Source organism: Lissotriton vulgaris, chromosome 2_1 (assembly GCF_964263255.1).
Source record: "Lissotriton vulgaris chromosome 2_1, aLisVul1.2, whole genome shotgun sequence".
Lineage (NCBI taxonomy): Eukaryota > Metazoa > Chordata > Amphibia > Caudata > Salamandridae > Lissotriton > Lissotriton vulgaris.
Window position 1 is genome coordinate 758845517 of NC_141687.1, and position 12661 is coordinate 758858177.

A 12661-nucleotide genomic window follows, 5' to 3' on the forward strand; every position below is an offset into this window, starting at 1 on the left:
GGGGTCCTCTTGTCCTGTTAAATTAACTGTTTCCCACTCAATTTTAAGTCAGGGGAAGTGCCAGGTGTACACCAGTGTAAATTTCTGACCTAGGTGCCCATATACCAAAGGGATACCAGGCCACATTGGTGGTCATTCCTCTCAAATGTCGCTCAATTTCCATACACCTTCATGGCAGACAAAGTCAGGGGAATGTAGAATAGCCCACAAGAGTTGGGAGACTCCCTGCATTACAGATTATTTCTGTTCAAAAATCAAATTCCGCTTAGGTAGTTTCTTTTCTCACTACTAAAGATTTACTGAGCAGGGTCTTTAAACATGGCATCCACTTGACAAACGTTCAATGATGTCAAGGGGGCCTTGTCAGAGGGAGATCCCTCATAGCAGAGGTCCCCGCCAAGCAGCTGGGGATCTCTCAATAAGGTGGGCCCGGCCTCCAGGTGTGTTGTCAGCTAGAGTATGAACTATCCCATGTACATTTTAGAAATATTTGTCATATCTTCTTCCTCCTTTCCCTATCAATGTCTTAGAAACTATTTGCCTTTATCACCTCAAACGAGTAATGGTGGAAGGAAAGAGTTGTAAGATCTAATCTCTACGATGGGTCCTGGATTTGGCCCATAAGCATCTCTCGCAAGAATGCTCATATTAAGAAATTTGGAAAAAGGGATGATAGGAGAAATTGCAATAATGGCCACATAGGGTCAATTTAGAGTTTACCTGGAGAAGGCTTCTGCCTCCTAATGTCAAACTCTAACTTCTGCTCCCTTCTACCTAGATTAATGTGCAGAGGTACAAATCTCATAGAATCCGTGACAGAAATTCATCCTTCAGACTGCCAAGAATCAGACATATGTGCATGGCAGTATTTATGGCCTGATTCTAACTTTGGCAGTCAGATAGGAAAGGGTATGGTTGGGTGGCATACATCGATGCCAATTAAGGGATTTCCCCTGTGCTTTTTAGATGCATGTGCAGGAGGATTTAGGGTAACCCTACATATTCCAGGATGCCATGCACGGGGTTATAGGGTGCCTGTCACCGGTAAACCAATAGAATATTGAAATTCTGTCCTATATTGCTCTCTCCTGAAAGCGCAAGCACCCAGTACCAGGATGATCTATTAAGGACTTCCTATAGCCTTATGCCTAATGCGCATGCACGTCCAGTTGACCATAAAGCAAGGTATTAGCTCTGTCTGTTTTGCCTGGCTACCTGGCTGAATTGCCTCTTCACAGCACAGAGGTCTCTGTCAACTGAGAAACTGCTGATAACTAAGACATTTTTCATATGCTTTCAGTTTACGATTGATTATATGCATTTAACTTGCCCGGTCCACATGTAAACTGTTTTTTAAAAATCATTGATAGTCTTAAGCATTATGAGTATGTGGGTAAGTAGTGCCACTTACATTACCACTCACCCTCTGATTACAAGTTGGAGTCAAATATTATCCCCGATCGCACAAGGATTGGAATTCTGAGATATATGGTAGACATCACCCCCCCCCCTCCCAAATATTTTCCCTTGAACAATTTTAGCAGCATGACATGCCAAAATTCACTTGGTGAAAACCATGATAAATTTCAATACAGGCAGAATTTGATATATACATTTTACATGTCGTTTTTTTCATTTTCAAATGACAAACATATGCCTGTCTTTGGCAACCATTTATGTGCCATCCAGAGCTAGAATCTCACTGTGTGAAATGCTGGTAGGCTAAGATTGACAGCTCTTTGCTTCCCCAAAATAGATGACACAATAGTGAGCTTTTTAAATTGCAATTGTTACTTCACATTTATACAGAAAACTAATGCCCAATTTGTTTTACCATAGTGCTTAGGTATCTGATTTGTTGCCACATTGGTCTGGGGAAATTAAGAAAATGTAGGTCGGCCATTGTCAGAAGGATTTGGTCATATGGTATCTTTTGAGCAGTGTTCTGGTGTAAATGTGTCTTTGAAAAGTGTAAGGGTAAAAGAATAGTGCATTCATTCATACCATCATCCAATCCGTTATTAGGATTCCATATACTGTTCATTGTATAAACTCTCCAAGAATTATTGATTTGAATAGAGCTGCAGTCAGATAAGTGGGTTTGCATTTCAGAGGTGTCTAAGCTTATAGCTCCCCTCAGTGCAAAGTCAATTTGTAATAAAAGGAAGTCTCATGGGGATTCATGTTGTTAGGAACATTTCCATGGGTAAATGGATTGGAAACTGACCAATTTTATTACCAGAGAAGGCCCTGTAACAGGGTGGCCTGGATGAAGCCGAAGGTCCCAGGGCACCCAAGACAGTTGCATGTAGCAATGGAAATGGTTGTGAGAAATTGCACGCATTCTTTAGAAGCTGCAAGATATTAAAGGGGGTTTTGGAGACCAATACCAGTATAGGGTGAATAGTGGGAATGACAGGGTTAATGGGTACTTCAGTCTGCAAGAATTGTGGATTAGAAGAAATGAAATCCTGAGCCAAACACAAAAACACTTATAGGGCTTTAAGGGGGAATTGACCTACGTTATTCAGATAGAAATGAGATCATACCCTGTAGTATCCTGTCCATGTTAATGTTATGCTCTTTTCACCACATAACACCACTACGCCAAACACGCAACATACCCTTTGGCCAGTTATTATGCAGATGTTGATCTGTGATAGTTTAGCAGCGCCAGGCCATGTCTTGTGGTCACTGCTCCATATTCACTTATAGATTTGAGTTCTTAAATGAGAACCTAAGACCTGGTGTGAAAAGGCTAAATGTGAAAGTGAAAGCATGGCCCTAGTTAAGAGGATGTATTAGGCGTAGAAAGAGGTGATCGTCCATTCTCCTGATTGATTTGGAGGGTGTAAACTCTGTTTTAGCATGGAAACAATTAAATATGTGGGATAGTGAGGGAAGACTCCTGACCGGAGACAGTAAAGAGCCTGAGGCCAAGAATTGGACAAACAACAGGTTTTGCTTCATTCTGGACCTGAAGAGGTTAATACATTTAGTATGAAGATAGGTGAGGTATGATCTGATAGGGAGGCAGCATAGTTTGGGGATTATGGTTGTGGCAGATGCTCTTTGCTTGTTATGAATCTATGAATTAGTTAGGAGTGAGCTCTAGAATTGGCAGCACCATCCTTACATTTCAGTTGCAGTCAAGCTTGGCTAAATGCCCATAATCAGTATAAGCATATTATAAGTTTCGAGCTGAAGGACCAGAGATAAAAGAGTAAGTCTAATTCATACGGATGAATTGCACCTGTCACCAGGTATAAGAAACTGGGTTTCTGGTTGAGGAGGTGGGGATGAAACCCTATTGAAGCTGGAAGCACAATCCTTGTCTGGGTGGAGTCACACGCAAACCCTAAATTAACTTCTGATGAAACCTCTTGTAGCTTGGCACAGAGCACTGAGGTGTAACTTAGACGCAGTGATATAGTATTTGTGCAACACTTCAAACAGTAACAAAATGAACACACACCACAAAAAGGATCTCACACAAGATTAGAAAGATAGAGTACATTTTAATATCTAAAACAAGATCAAAACAGCAAAAATCGAATCAGTAGAACTGGAGTTATACAATTTTAAAGATTTCAGTGAATATAGCGGCAAAAACCACAAAGCTCCAATTGTAGATCTCTGTTCACGCCGGGCCAGGACACAGTCACAAGTTCAGGCCGACAGTGAAAAAGCGTGGGCCAGTTACAGGGACCAAGTTAAGCCCACTAAAAAAGAGTACCTTAAATCCTTGTTGCAGAACATTGTGATGTCCCGCATTGAGGATGCATTGCACAGCCAAGGCCATGTGTTGTTTCCAGGGAGCTGCTAGACTGTGATGCGAGGTCCTGCATTGTCCTCAAGGAGGCTGTGGACGAGGGGAGCTTGCGATATGAAGTTCTGCATCGAGGATGCGTGGTGCACCATTCGGTTCTGAAGAGACTGCAGGGCCACCAATGCAAAGTGCTTCATCGTTGTTGAGGCTGCCATCTACAAGAGGTTTGAGGTGCAGGGGCTCGCATCAGGATGAATTTCTCAGCATCTGGTTCTGATGAGACTGTGGGCTAAGAGGTTGATGCGGACTCCTTGTACTGGAAGAATCCTTGTAGCAGAGGCAATGCATTAGTTCTGCTCAGGTTTGCAGTGCATAGCAGAGGTGATGCATTGGTTCTGTTAGATCCACATGTGGGCTGGTAGAGCCCATTTCCGAGGGACATGGACTAGGGTGGCACCGCTGGGCAGGGTAGTACTCACAGCTGCAGAAATCCAGGTGCTGGTTACAAGAGACTAGTCCTTGGAGTCTTTCTGGTGGTTCTGGTTGCAGGTTGCAGGTCCACTCCTTCTTACCCAGGCAAGAGGGCAGCAGGCATCTGGCTGCACAGCAGGCAGCAGTCCTTCAGTCAGCATACCAGTAGAGTGGCAGCCCTTTCAATAGCACCGCAGTCCTTCTTTCTGGCGGAGTCTTCCATGCGTCCAGAAGTGTACTGAGGAGCTGGTGTTTGAGGTTGGTTTTTATACACAGTGACCACTTTGAAGTAGAACAAGCTTCCAGATCTTTCCACACCCCTGAGGTGTCAGGCATCCCCTTCCTCCCTGTCCTAGCTACAGCATATCTGGGGTCACAAAAGACCAGTGACAACCCTTTGTGAAAGTGTTCAGGCCGAGCCTTTGTGATGTGCAAGTGTGGTAGGTGACATCTTACCCCGTTGTTAAATCAGAATTGCCCATCCTGCCAGCAGCTATCTTCCCTTTTTCTTATTGTCTGGGAGCAATAATCAAAGAACAACTTCTAGCTACACATAGTCATGTGCCATAAGATCAGGCTGCGGGCAACAAATGGTTAGGACAATACAATCCCAATGTTCTAAAAGTGCCATTTTCAGAATTGTGATTAGAAATCCATTAAAGAGGGAGTCTAATTACAAATCTTTAGACACCAGACTTGACCTGTCTCCCTGCTATCAATTGGAATGTGCAGCTTATTAAATATAATAAGGTAACTCCAATGTTATCCTGAAGGAGACGCAGGCCTTGCAGGAGTGAAAACATGAATTTAAGGGTTTTAACTACCATGACATGTAAAACTTAAAAGTGCATGTCCAACTTTTTCTATATATTGCACACTGCCCTGTGAGCTGTCCATGGCCTACCCTAGAGATGATTTATATTTATTATAAGAAAAGTTTGGAACTTGCAAAAGGTTTATTTTGCCAGGTTGACAGGGCACATGGCAGGCCTGAGGGCTACTTGAGTGGATGGCACAATCAGTGCTGCAGGCTCACTAGTATTTTCAAGAAGGAGACCTGGTTACTGTTTTTGTTCTGCAACTTTATTTTTTAGGGCAGAATCTCACCCTAAGGTATTTGATCCTTGGGTGCTTTAACATATTCTTTGTGAGATAGTGGAAGAATTTTTTACAATATTTAGAAAAATGTCCGAGGTTTACTCGCTGTCCTGCACAGTGGCATATATTTACAAGTACTGAAAACAATTATTGCAATACAAAACAAACATTGAAATACTTATAACAGTGATATAAAACATTTATCAAGAAATCATTGTTGTCACTTCTCATGATAGTACCCTACCAACGAATTCAACCAGGCCAATATAATACAATTTTTGCTCAAAGTCTGGCCTGGTGAAGCAAAGGCATACAGTTCATTTTTATTCCCTTTATTTTATTCACGAGTGAAACTTTGGTAGACGGAAGCACCGAATTCGAAAAAACTGAAATAGATTGAAAAAGGCGGCGCCCCACCTACCGAAAGCTCGGCGCTCAACACGATTGTGGCCAAATTAAACACAAACGGCGATCTTTGGAACAGATTAAAAGAGGTGGTGCCCCATTATACGGAAAGCCCGGTGCTTCACGCCATCATAACTAAAATGAAATGCTGATGATTTTTCAACATTCATAATAAGAACTACAGACTGGAAGACATGTACCACTCAAGAAATTACAATACAGTGAAATATTCCAGTCAAGAGTCTCAAGAAATGGATTGAACCCGCATAAACCCCACAAGAAGGTACCCATCCTAAAGCCCTGAAGAAGAGCCTGAAAAGTTAAATACAGGCTCGGAAACGCGTCGGCTTCCCACACATTCGTTTTAATTACGAATGGCTTCTTTCCCGCATAAGGCTTCACAAAAAAATCCACATGAAATAAAGGGAATAAAAATGAACTGTATGCCTTTGCGCCACCAGGCCAGACTTTGAGCAAAAATTGTATTATATTGGCCTGGTTGAATTCGTTGGTAGGGTACTATCATGAGAAGTGACAACAATGATTTCTTGATAAATGTTTTATATCATTGTTATAATTATTTCAATGTTTGTTTTGTATTGCAATAATTGTTTTCAGTACTTGTAAATATATGCCACTGTGCAGGACAGCGAGTAAACCTCGGACGTTTTTCTAAATATTGTAAAAAATTCTTCCACTATCTCACAAAGAATATGTAAAGCACCCAATGATTAAATACCTTAGGGTGAGATTCTGCCTTAAAAAATAAAGTTGCAGAACAAAAACAGTGACCGGGTCTCCTTCTTGAAAATATTATATGTTGTCCAACCCGGCCACAGTGTAGGACACAACTACACATTCAGTACAGTAAAGCAGGCTCACTAGTAGCATTTAATTTACAGGGTATGGGTGCATGGGGTACCACTTTACTGGGGGCCACAAGTAAATTAAATAGGCCAATTAGATGTAAGCCAATTCTACCATGTTTTAAGGAGAGCAAATGCACTTTAGCACTCTTTAGCAGTGGTAAAGTGCACAGAGTCCTAAAGGCCAACAAAAATGGCTTCATAAAACAAGAGGGTGGAGGCAAAAACTTTGAAGATAACCATGCAGAAAGGGCCAAAACCAACACCTGGTGTACAGTCTGAGGTTCTATGAATCCATATTATCATATGCACAGAATGCAATTGCCAGAGGGTTCCTTGATATTCCGAGGCAACAATCAGCTGCTGCTGGGTTGTGTGTTCTGCATTGGGTCGCCATAAGAAAATGCATTATGTTTAACGCATCTGTATTGTACACAATGTCTTTTATCTTCCTAGCCCTGCTAGGATTAAAGATATGCTTTCTTGGTACACTCCAAAAAGAAACCTTTTCTCGGCACATCGTAATCTGGTCTCAGTACTTAGGATCCGAACGATGAAATGGGGAGGCTGAGCCTTCTCTTTTGCCGCAGGCAAACCCTGGAATTATCTACTGCAGTGCCTTATGGCGATCACAGAGCATTTGTCTTGTAGAAAGACACTTAAAACTGGCTCTACACCATATAGACAGTGCTACCCCTACTACTTAATATGGTGTGGCTATGGACACTGCTCAGGTCTGGATTTTTGGCGACAGCGCCTTGATGCCTTTGGGTAATTGTTCACGCTTTATAAAAATGAAATCAAATCAAAATCCTGAGGTAGCAGTTTTAGCAGCGTTCCACCAAGATGCCAAGTCATGTACCCTCTAATGAATGTTCAAACTAGTAACAAGGTATGCACAAGACATTGCTTATGTTTGACTAGATTCAATGGACTTTAATCTACGTTCGTCATTGGTTGGTGGTACTAAAGTCTCATAGAGCAGGGTGTAGTTTACTTATGAAATAGTGCTGGATTGAACAGCTATACATAGATATTGTGTTCTTCTTTACATAAATGTCTTGAATATTGTACAAACATGAATAAAATAATCATTGTGACTCACTAAGTATTACAAAAATACATATTTTGTAACTTTTTCCCTTACAGGGCTTCAAGGACAACGTCTACCGCAAGAGAAGGAAGTACTTTGCAGACCTAGCCATGAGCTACAAGCAGTAAGCACAAGTAGTTTTTATAAATGTTTCTTATTTACTTTTACGTTTTACCACAGCGAAATAGTTATTTGTTCAACTTATCATCCATTGTGCAAGAATTGCTAACATAACATCTGACGTAGATTTGAAATGTGTTTTTGAGTTCTTGGCCCAAAGGAATGCACACTTCATATGGTTCACAAGCTCACCCTCTTAAATGAAGATAACACGATAATGATGGGGATGTATAGCAAGGAGAAAAGCTGACAAGTGCTTTGTTCCAGAGAAAATATCTACACTGTTGTTCAACAGCACTTTGCCAGGGCCGGTTTTGGTTTCCAGTCCGACCCTGCTGACAATACTGACAGAAACTCGCACTTTGCCACGCTTCAGCCAAAAGTCTGCATCTGTCCGACTCATACTATATAATTCATAAACTGTCGAGTGACACAAATCCCAGCGGTTCCTGGGTCAATGAACCACTTGAACTGAACTTAAGATAATGGATATTCTGTGAACTGCCCCCCTGTCTTCTCCCAACCTAACATTAGAAACATCGGCATCCAAACCAACAGAAGAATTAAAGACACTGTTGAAGGCACAGCATCCAAAGAGCAACACCACACGAATCCCACAAGCAATTGAAATTCCTGAAAACCCCAAGCACAATGAAGACATGCATTAGGGAGAATTATTGAAATGTAAAAAGGAGGAGTGATGTCGCATGCAGTGTATTGGGGAAGGGAATAGATAAACTCTCTCAATTAATATGGAGATATAATAGACTTTCTGGATACAAGGTCAAAGGAAAGGGGAATCTTCCACATCTGACCACCCCACACCAGCTGAGCAACTAGTAAATGAATTACCCAAAGAAACAAAAGGGCTGAACTCAGTGCTTAAGTTTTCTTGAAAACACATACAGGCATATGCATCATTGCATCATTGTAGTAATTTGCGATGTCTTAATTGCGATTTTTAAGGAATCGCAATTAAGAAATCGCAAATACCTATGCATGTAGAAATCGCTGAAAAATGTGCGATTTCTAAACATTCCTTAATTGCGACTCGCAAATTGCGAGTCGCAATTAAGGAATCCCTCCCCATTCATTCCTATGGCCCTCTAGGCTCATAGGCCCATAGGAATGAATGGGAAGACATTCTCATTTTGCGAATCGCAATTAACGATTCGCAAATGGAGAATGCGATTTCAAAGGACACCCTGTTGCACCCCTGAAATTGATATGTGCAACCATGTTATGCACAACATGCCCCAGGGGCATGTGTGTGCGTAACATGGGACTTTGAAAATTGCACTTTGATGATTTTTTCAAAAAAATCGCAATTTACCATCACCTTACATGTGATGGTAAATTGCGATTGTTAATTGCAAAATCGCAAATCTTTTTACTTTCTTGCATTGCATTTAAGAAATCGCAAATTGCGATTCCTTAAATGCAATCGCAATTTAAGAAATCACAAATTTTTCGATTTCTTAAATTGCGAGGGGCTACTTGTTTCATGCATTCCAAAAGCAATTTTTGCGATCGCAAACGGCCGATTTTTGCGATTCGCACCGTTTGCGATCGCCAAATGCTTTGATGCATGTGCCTGATAGTCTTTCATTTTTGTCCATTTGTCCTCAATACAATTTGCAAGACTCCAGTTAGAAATTTTACATATGAAATCCCCCTCTTAGCTAGTACGTGTTGATGAAGGAATCCATTGCATTATTATTCCACTTATATAATGGCACATAAAGCACTTTGGAGTGCTTGGATGGACACCATATCTGAAATATGAGAAAAAGTCGAGAGAACATAGTTTAATCCTGGTAGAAGCGGGAGGTTTCGGGGTATCTCCTGAAGAGCAGATGGTTTTCTTCAGTGACCAGTGAACTGGGAGGACATTTCAAAGAAAGGGGCTTTATCTTTTTATTTAACTATCTAGAATGGTTGGCGGGGCATGGCTAACAGGCTGTGAGATGGCTGCTTTCTGAGCGAGCTCCGCCGTCCGGGGGAAGAATCCTACATTTATCCTGCTTAAAACGTTCATGAAGGAGTGCTAAGCGCTGTAGCCGGTGGGGGAGAACACTGCACACGAACTGGGTGCAAAACGAAAGGTAGTGGTGCTGTATTGCCACATTCCTGTGAGCAGCGAAGTGAGACCGAGCGGAGTCGCGAGAGCCGGCGCCGGCAGCCGCCAGATTGTCTCCAAAATCGAGCCCGAGGAGGGGAGTGCGGCTGGAGGCCGTGACCTTGCCGACCTACTGCAGACACGGAAATTCATCGGGCAGACAGGAGAGAGGATCATGCAAAGTGCGCACAACTGTGATATGAGTGGTGGCCCGGTGAGATAACGGCGAGTGTGTGAAAAGCGACATTTCACAGAGGCTTGGAAATTGTCAAAATGGCGGCGCCCTGTGGGCCCTTAATACGGAGGTAGGACATTCAGAGGTGCAGAGGCGACGCTGGCATACGACACACGCGAGCGCTACATGTGGACCTCTTATGCACACTTGAGGCTCGGATACCGCTAGCGCTGTGAAATAGGATCGGAACGCGCTGCGGAAGGAGTGTTATACTGGCCTTCACGGACATCAATGGCCGCAGTGAACTTCAGCGAGCTCGCATTCCTGGCGGGCCTCAAATCGATGGATGGGAGTATGGCGGTGATACCTTTCGCCATTACCTTTGTGAGAGGGTGATACGCCGTTAATTTAGATTGCAAGGTGTGGCTTATGTGCAGGTTGGGCCTGCACGACATCCGTGAATCCCTGGACTGCCGTTTTGCGCCAGTGGCCAAAGTGACATATAAGTTTACAGGCAGCGTGACGCACTTGGAACTACAAGTGATTGGAGGCGAAGTGGAGGCCATATATTGACCGATGCCCCGAAAAGTGTGTTAAATGCAGCAGTGGTGGAGTGGTGCTGGAGGAGACTGATGCGTAGCTGACGACTGACACGTCCAATTGTGCAGGGAGGTGGATGCCCTACAGACCTTAATTGTGGCACGCTGTACTGCGGTAAAATCACGAGGTGCATGGTTTAAAAGCGGTGTACCGGCTACGCTCCTCTGAACATTTGTTACAGGGGGCCACAACGTACAGTCGCTTGCATGCGGTGAAGTCGTGAGTTCACAGGATACTTACCTACCTTGTGCATGAACCTACTCCTGAGAGCTGAGATTGGGGCACGGAGCCCCATCTGGGGTCATTATTAGTAAACAAGATCCCAAACAACCAAAGATCACGTTTGACACTCGGCGCTCGACCAGGCAGAACGTCACCGAGGCTGGGATGCAGGGTGGCTCCGACATGGACGCGCAATCTGGGGCAGGAGATGATGATGTGAAGGCCCTGCTGCTGGAGATGTGTTTGAGTCTCAAGAGCATTGATTCTAAGCTGGATACACCAACTCAACAACTGGACACAGTGAAAAGCCAAGTGTCAGTGCATGAGACAAGGCTAGGTGGTCTGGAAAAGTGACAAGTGGAGTTCCATGAATTTCAGACGGAGACTAAGAAACAACTTTTGCACATGGATAAACTGCTGGGAGTAATACGAGCGAAGAACGACGACTTAGAAGCTCGTTCTCACAGAAGTAACCTCCGCGTCACAGGCATACCAGAGACGACAGTGATGTCCAAAATGGAGAACTACATGACATATCTCCTGCATGCTCTGTTCGACCCGCACGTTTCAACGTGTTCATTGTGGAGAGAGTGCATAGAATATTGGGCCCGAAGCCGCCAGTAGGAGGTACCCCGCGACCTATTTTGATAAAGTTGCTGAACTACCAAGATAGAGACACCATTCTGAGATTGGCAAGAGAGAAAGGCCAGATCACGCGCCAGGGGAACTCCATCTCATTTTATCCAGATTTTACCCCGTTAGTACAGCCAGCTAGAAGGGAATTCCTGCCAGCTAAGCGGCTCCTGCTACAAGCGCAAATCCCATACTCCCTAATGTACCCGGCAAAATTGAATGTGTCACACGATGGAACGGCGCACTATTTCACAGACGCAAAATCTGCGCTTAAAATCGCCAAACATGTTGCTGGCAGGGTGTCCAAGAAGAGAGGAGATGGAGACGGACCACAATCCGGCAGACTAAGTGACAATGATTGAAAATATTTTACTCTTGTGCTTTGTATTTCTTCAAGTGCCAGTATTGGGTGATCTGTATGTTGGGTTACATTACTCTGCTTTAAACCGGGGTTGTTACACTGCTGCAGGCTGGCTTGGGTATGTGCGGTCTCCCCCTCGACACTAGGTTGTAATAGATAAGCTCACCAGTTCCCGTAGCGTATGGGGAGCATTAGTTGTTGTACCCTGGCCACCCTGCGAGAGTGGGGGAGTACGCCGGCCTAACTTGGCCCCCCTGGGAAGGTTCCCTATGATCTGTTTGATGTTCGCAGAAGTTGTTAATGGGAGGGTAACGCTACAACCTAATTGGGGGGTTGGTGTGGGTGGTGGGTGGGATTGGGATTGGACAGTTTTTCTTTCTGAGCCAAAATGTCATAGCTATGAAAGTAGCACAAGAGTACTGATAGTACCATGTTACAACCAGAAGGGACAATACTGTGAGATTGGTTTGATGGAATGATGCCACACGGGCAGACTTTAAACATTATAACTTGGAACGTCAGAGGGTTGAATGATGGCCGAAAGGCGAGACTAGTCCATGCATATTTAGTGAGGCATGCTATAGATATTTGTTTCTTGCAAGAAACGCATTTAAATGTGACGCGTCGCAAAGACTTAAGCATAGCCGATGGGGGAGGTGTACTCAGCAATATATTCTAGCTATGCAAGGGGGGTTGCTATTCTTATCAAGAGGGGTTCTGATTGGAAGT

General features: G+C 43.5%; 1 protein-coding gene across 2 annotated transcripts in view; it reads left to right on the forward strand.

Moving 5' to 3' along the window:
• The window catches only part of TPH1 (tryptophan hydroxylase 1), a 391357-nt gene that overhangs the window by 231960 nt on the left and 146736 nt on the right, over nucleotides 1–12661 (forward strand). For both annotated transcript variants that reach the window (XM_086956069.1, XM_086956070.1), the window contains one exon: nucleotides 7759–7826. In XM_086956069.1, the coding sequence (XP_086812195.1) occupies nucleotides 7759–7826 (68 nt within the window). The remainder of the gene's footprint in view (nucleotides 1–7758; nucleotides 7827–12661) is intronic.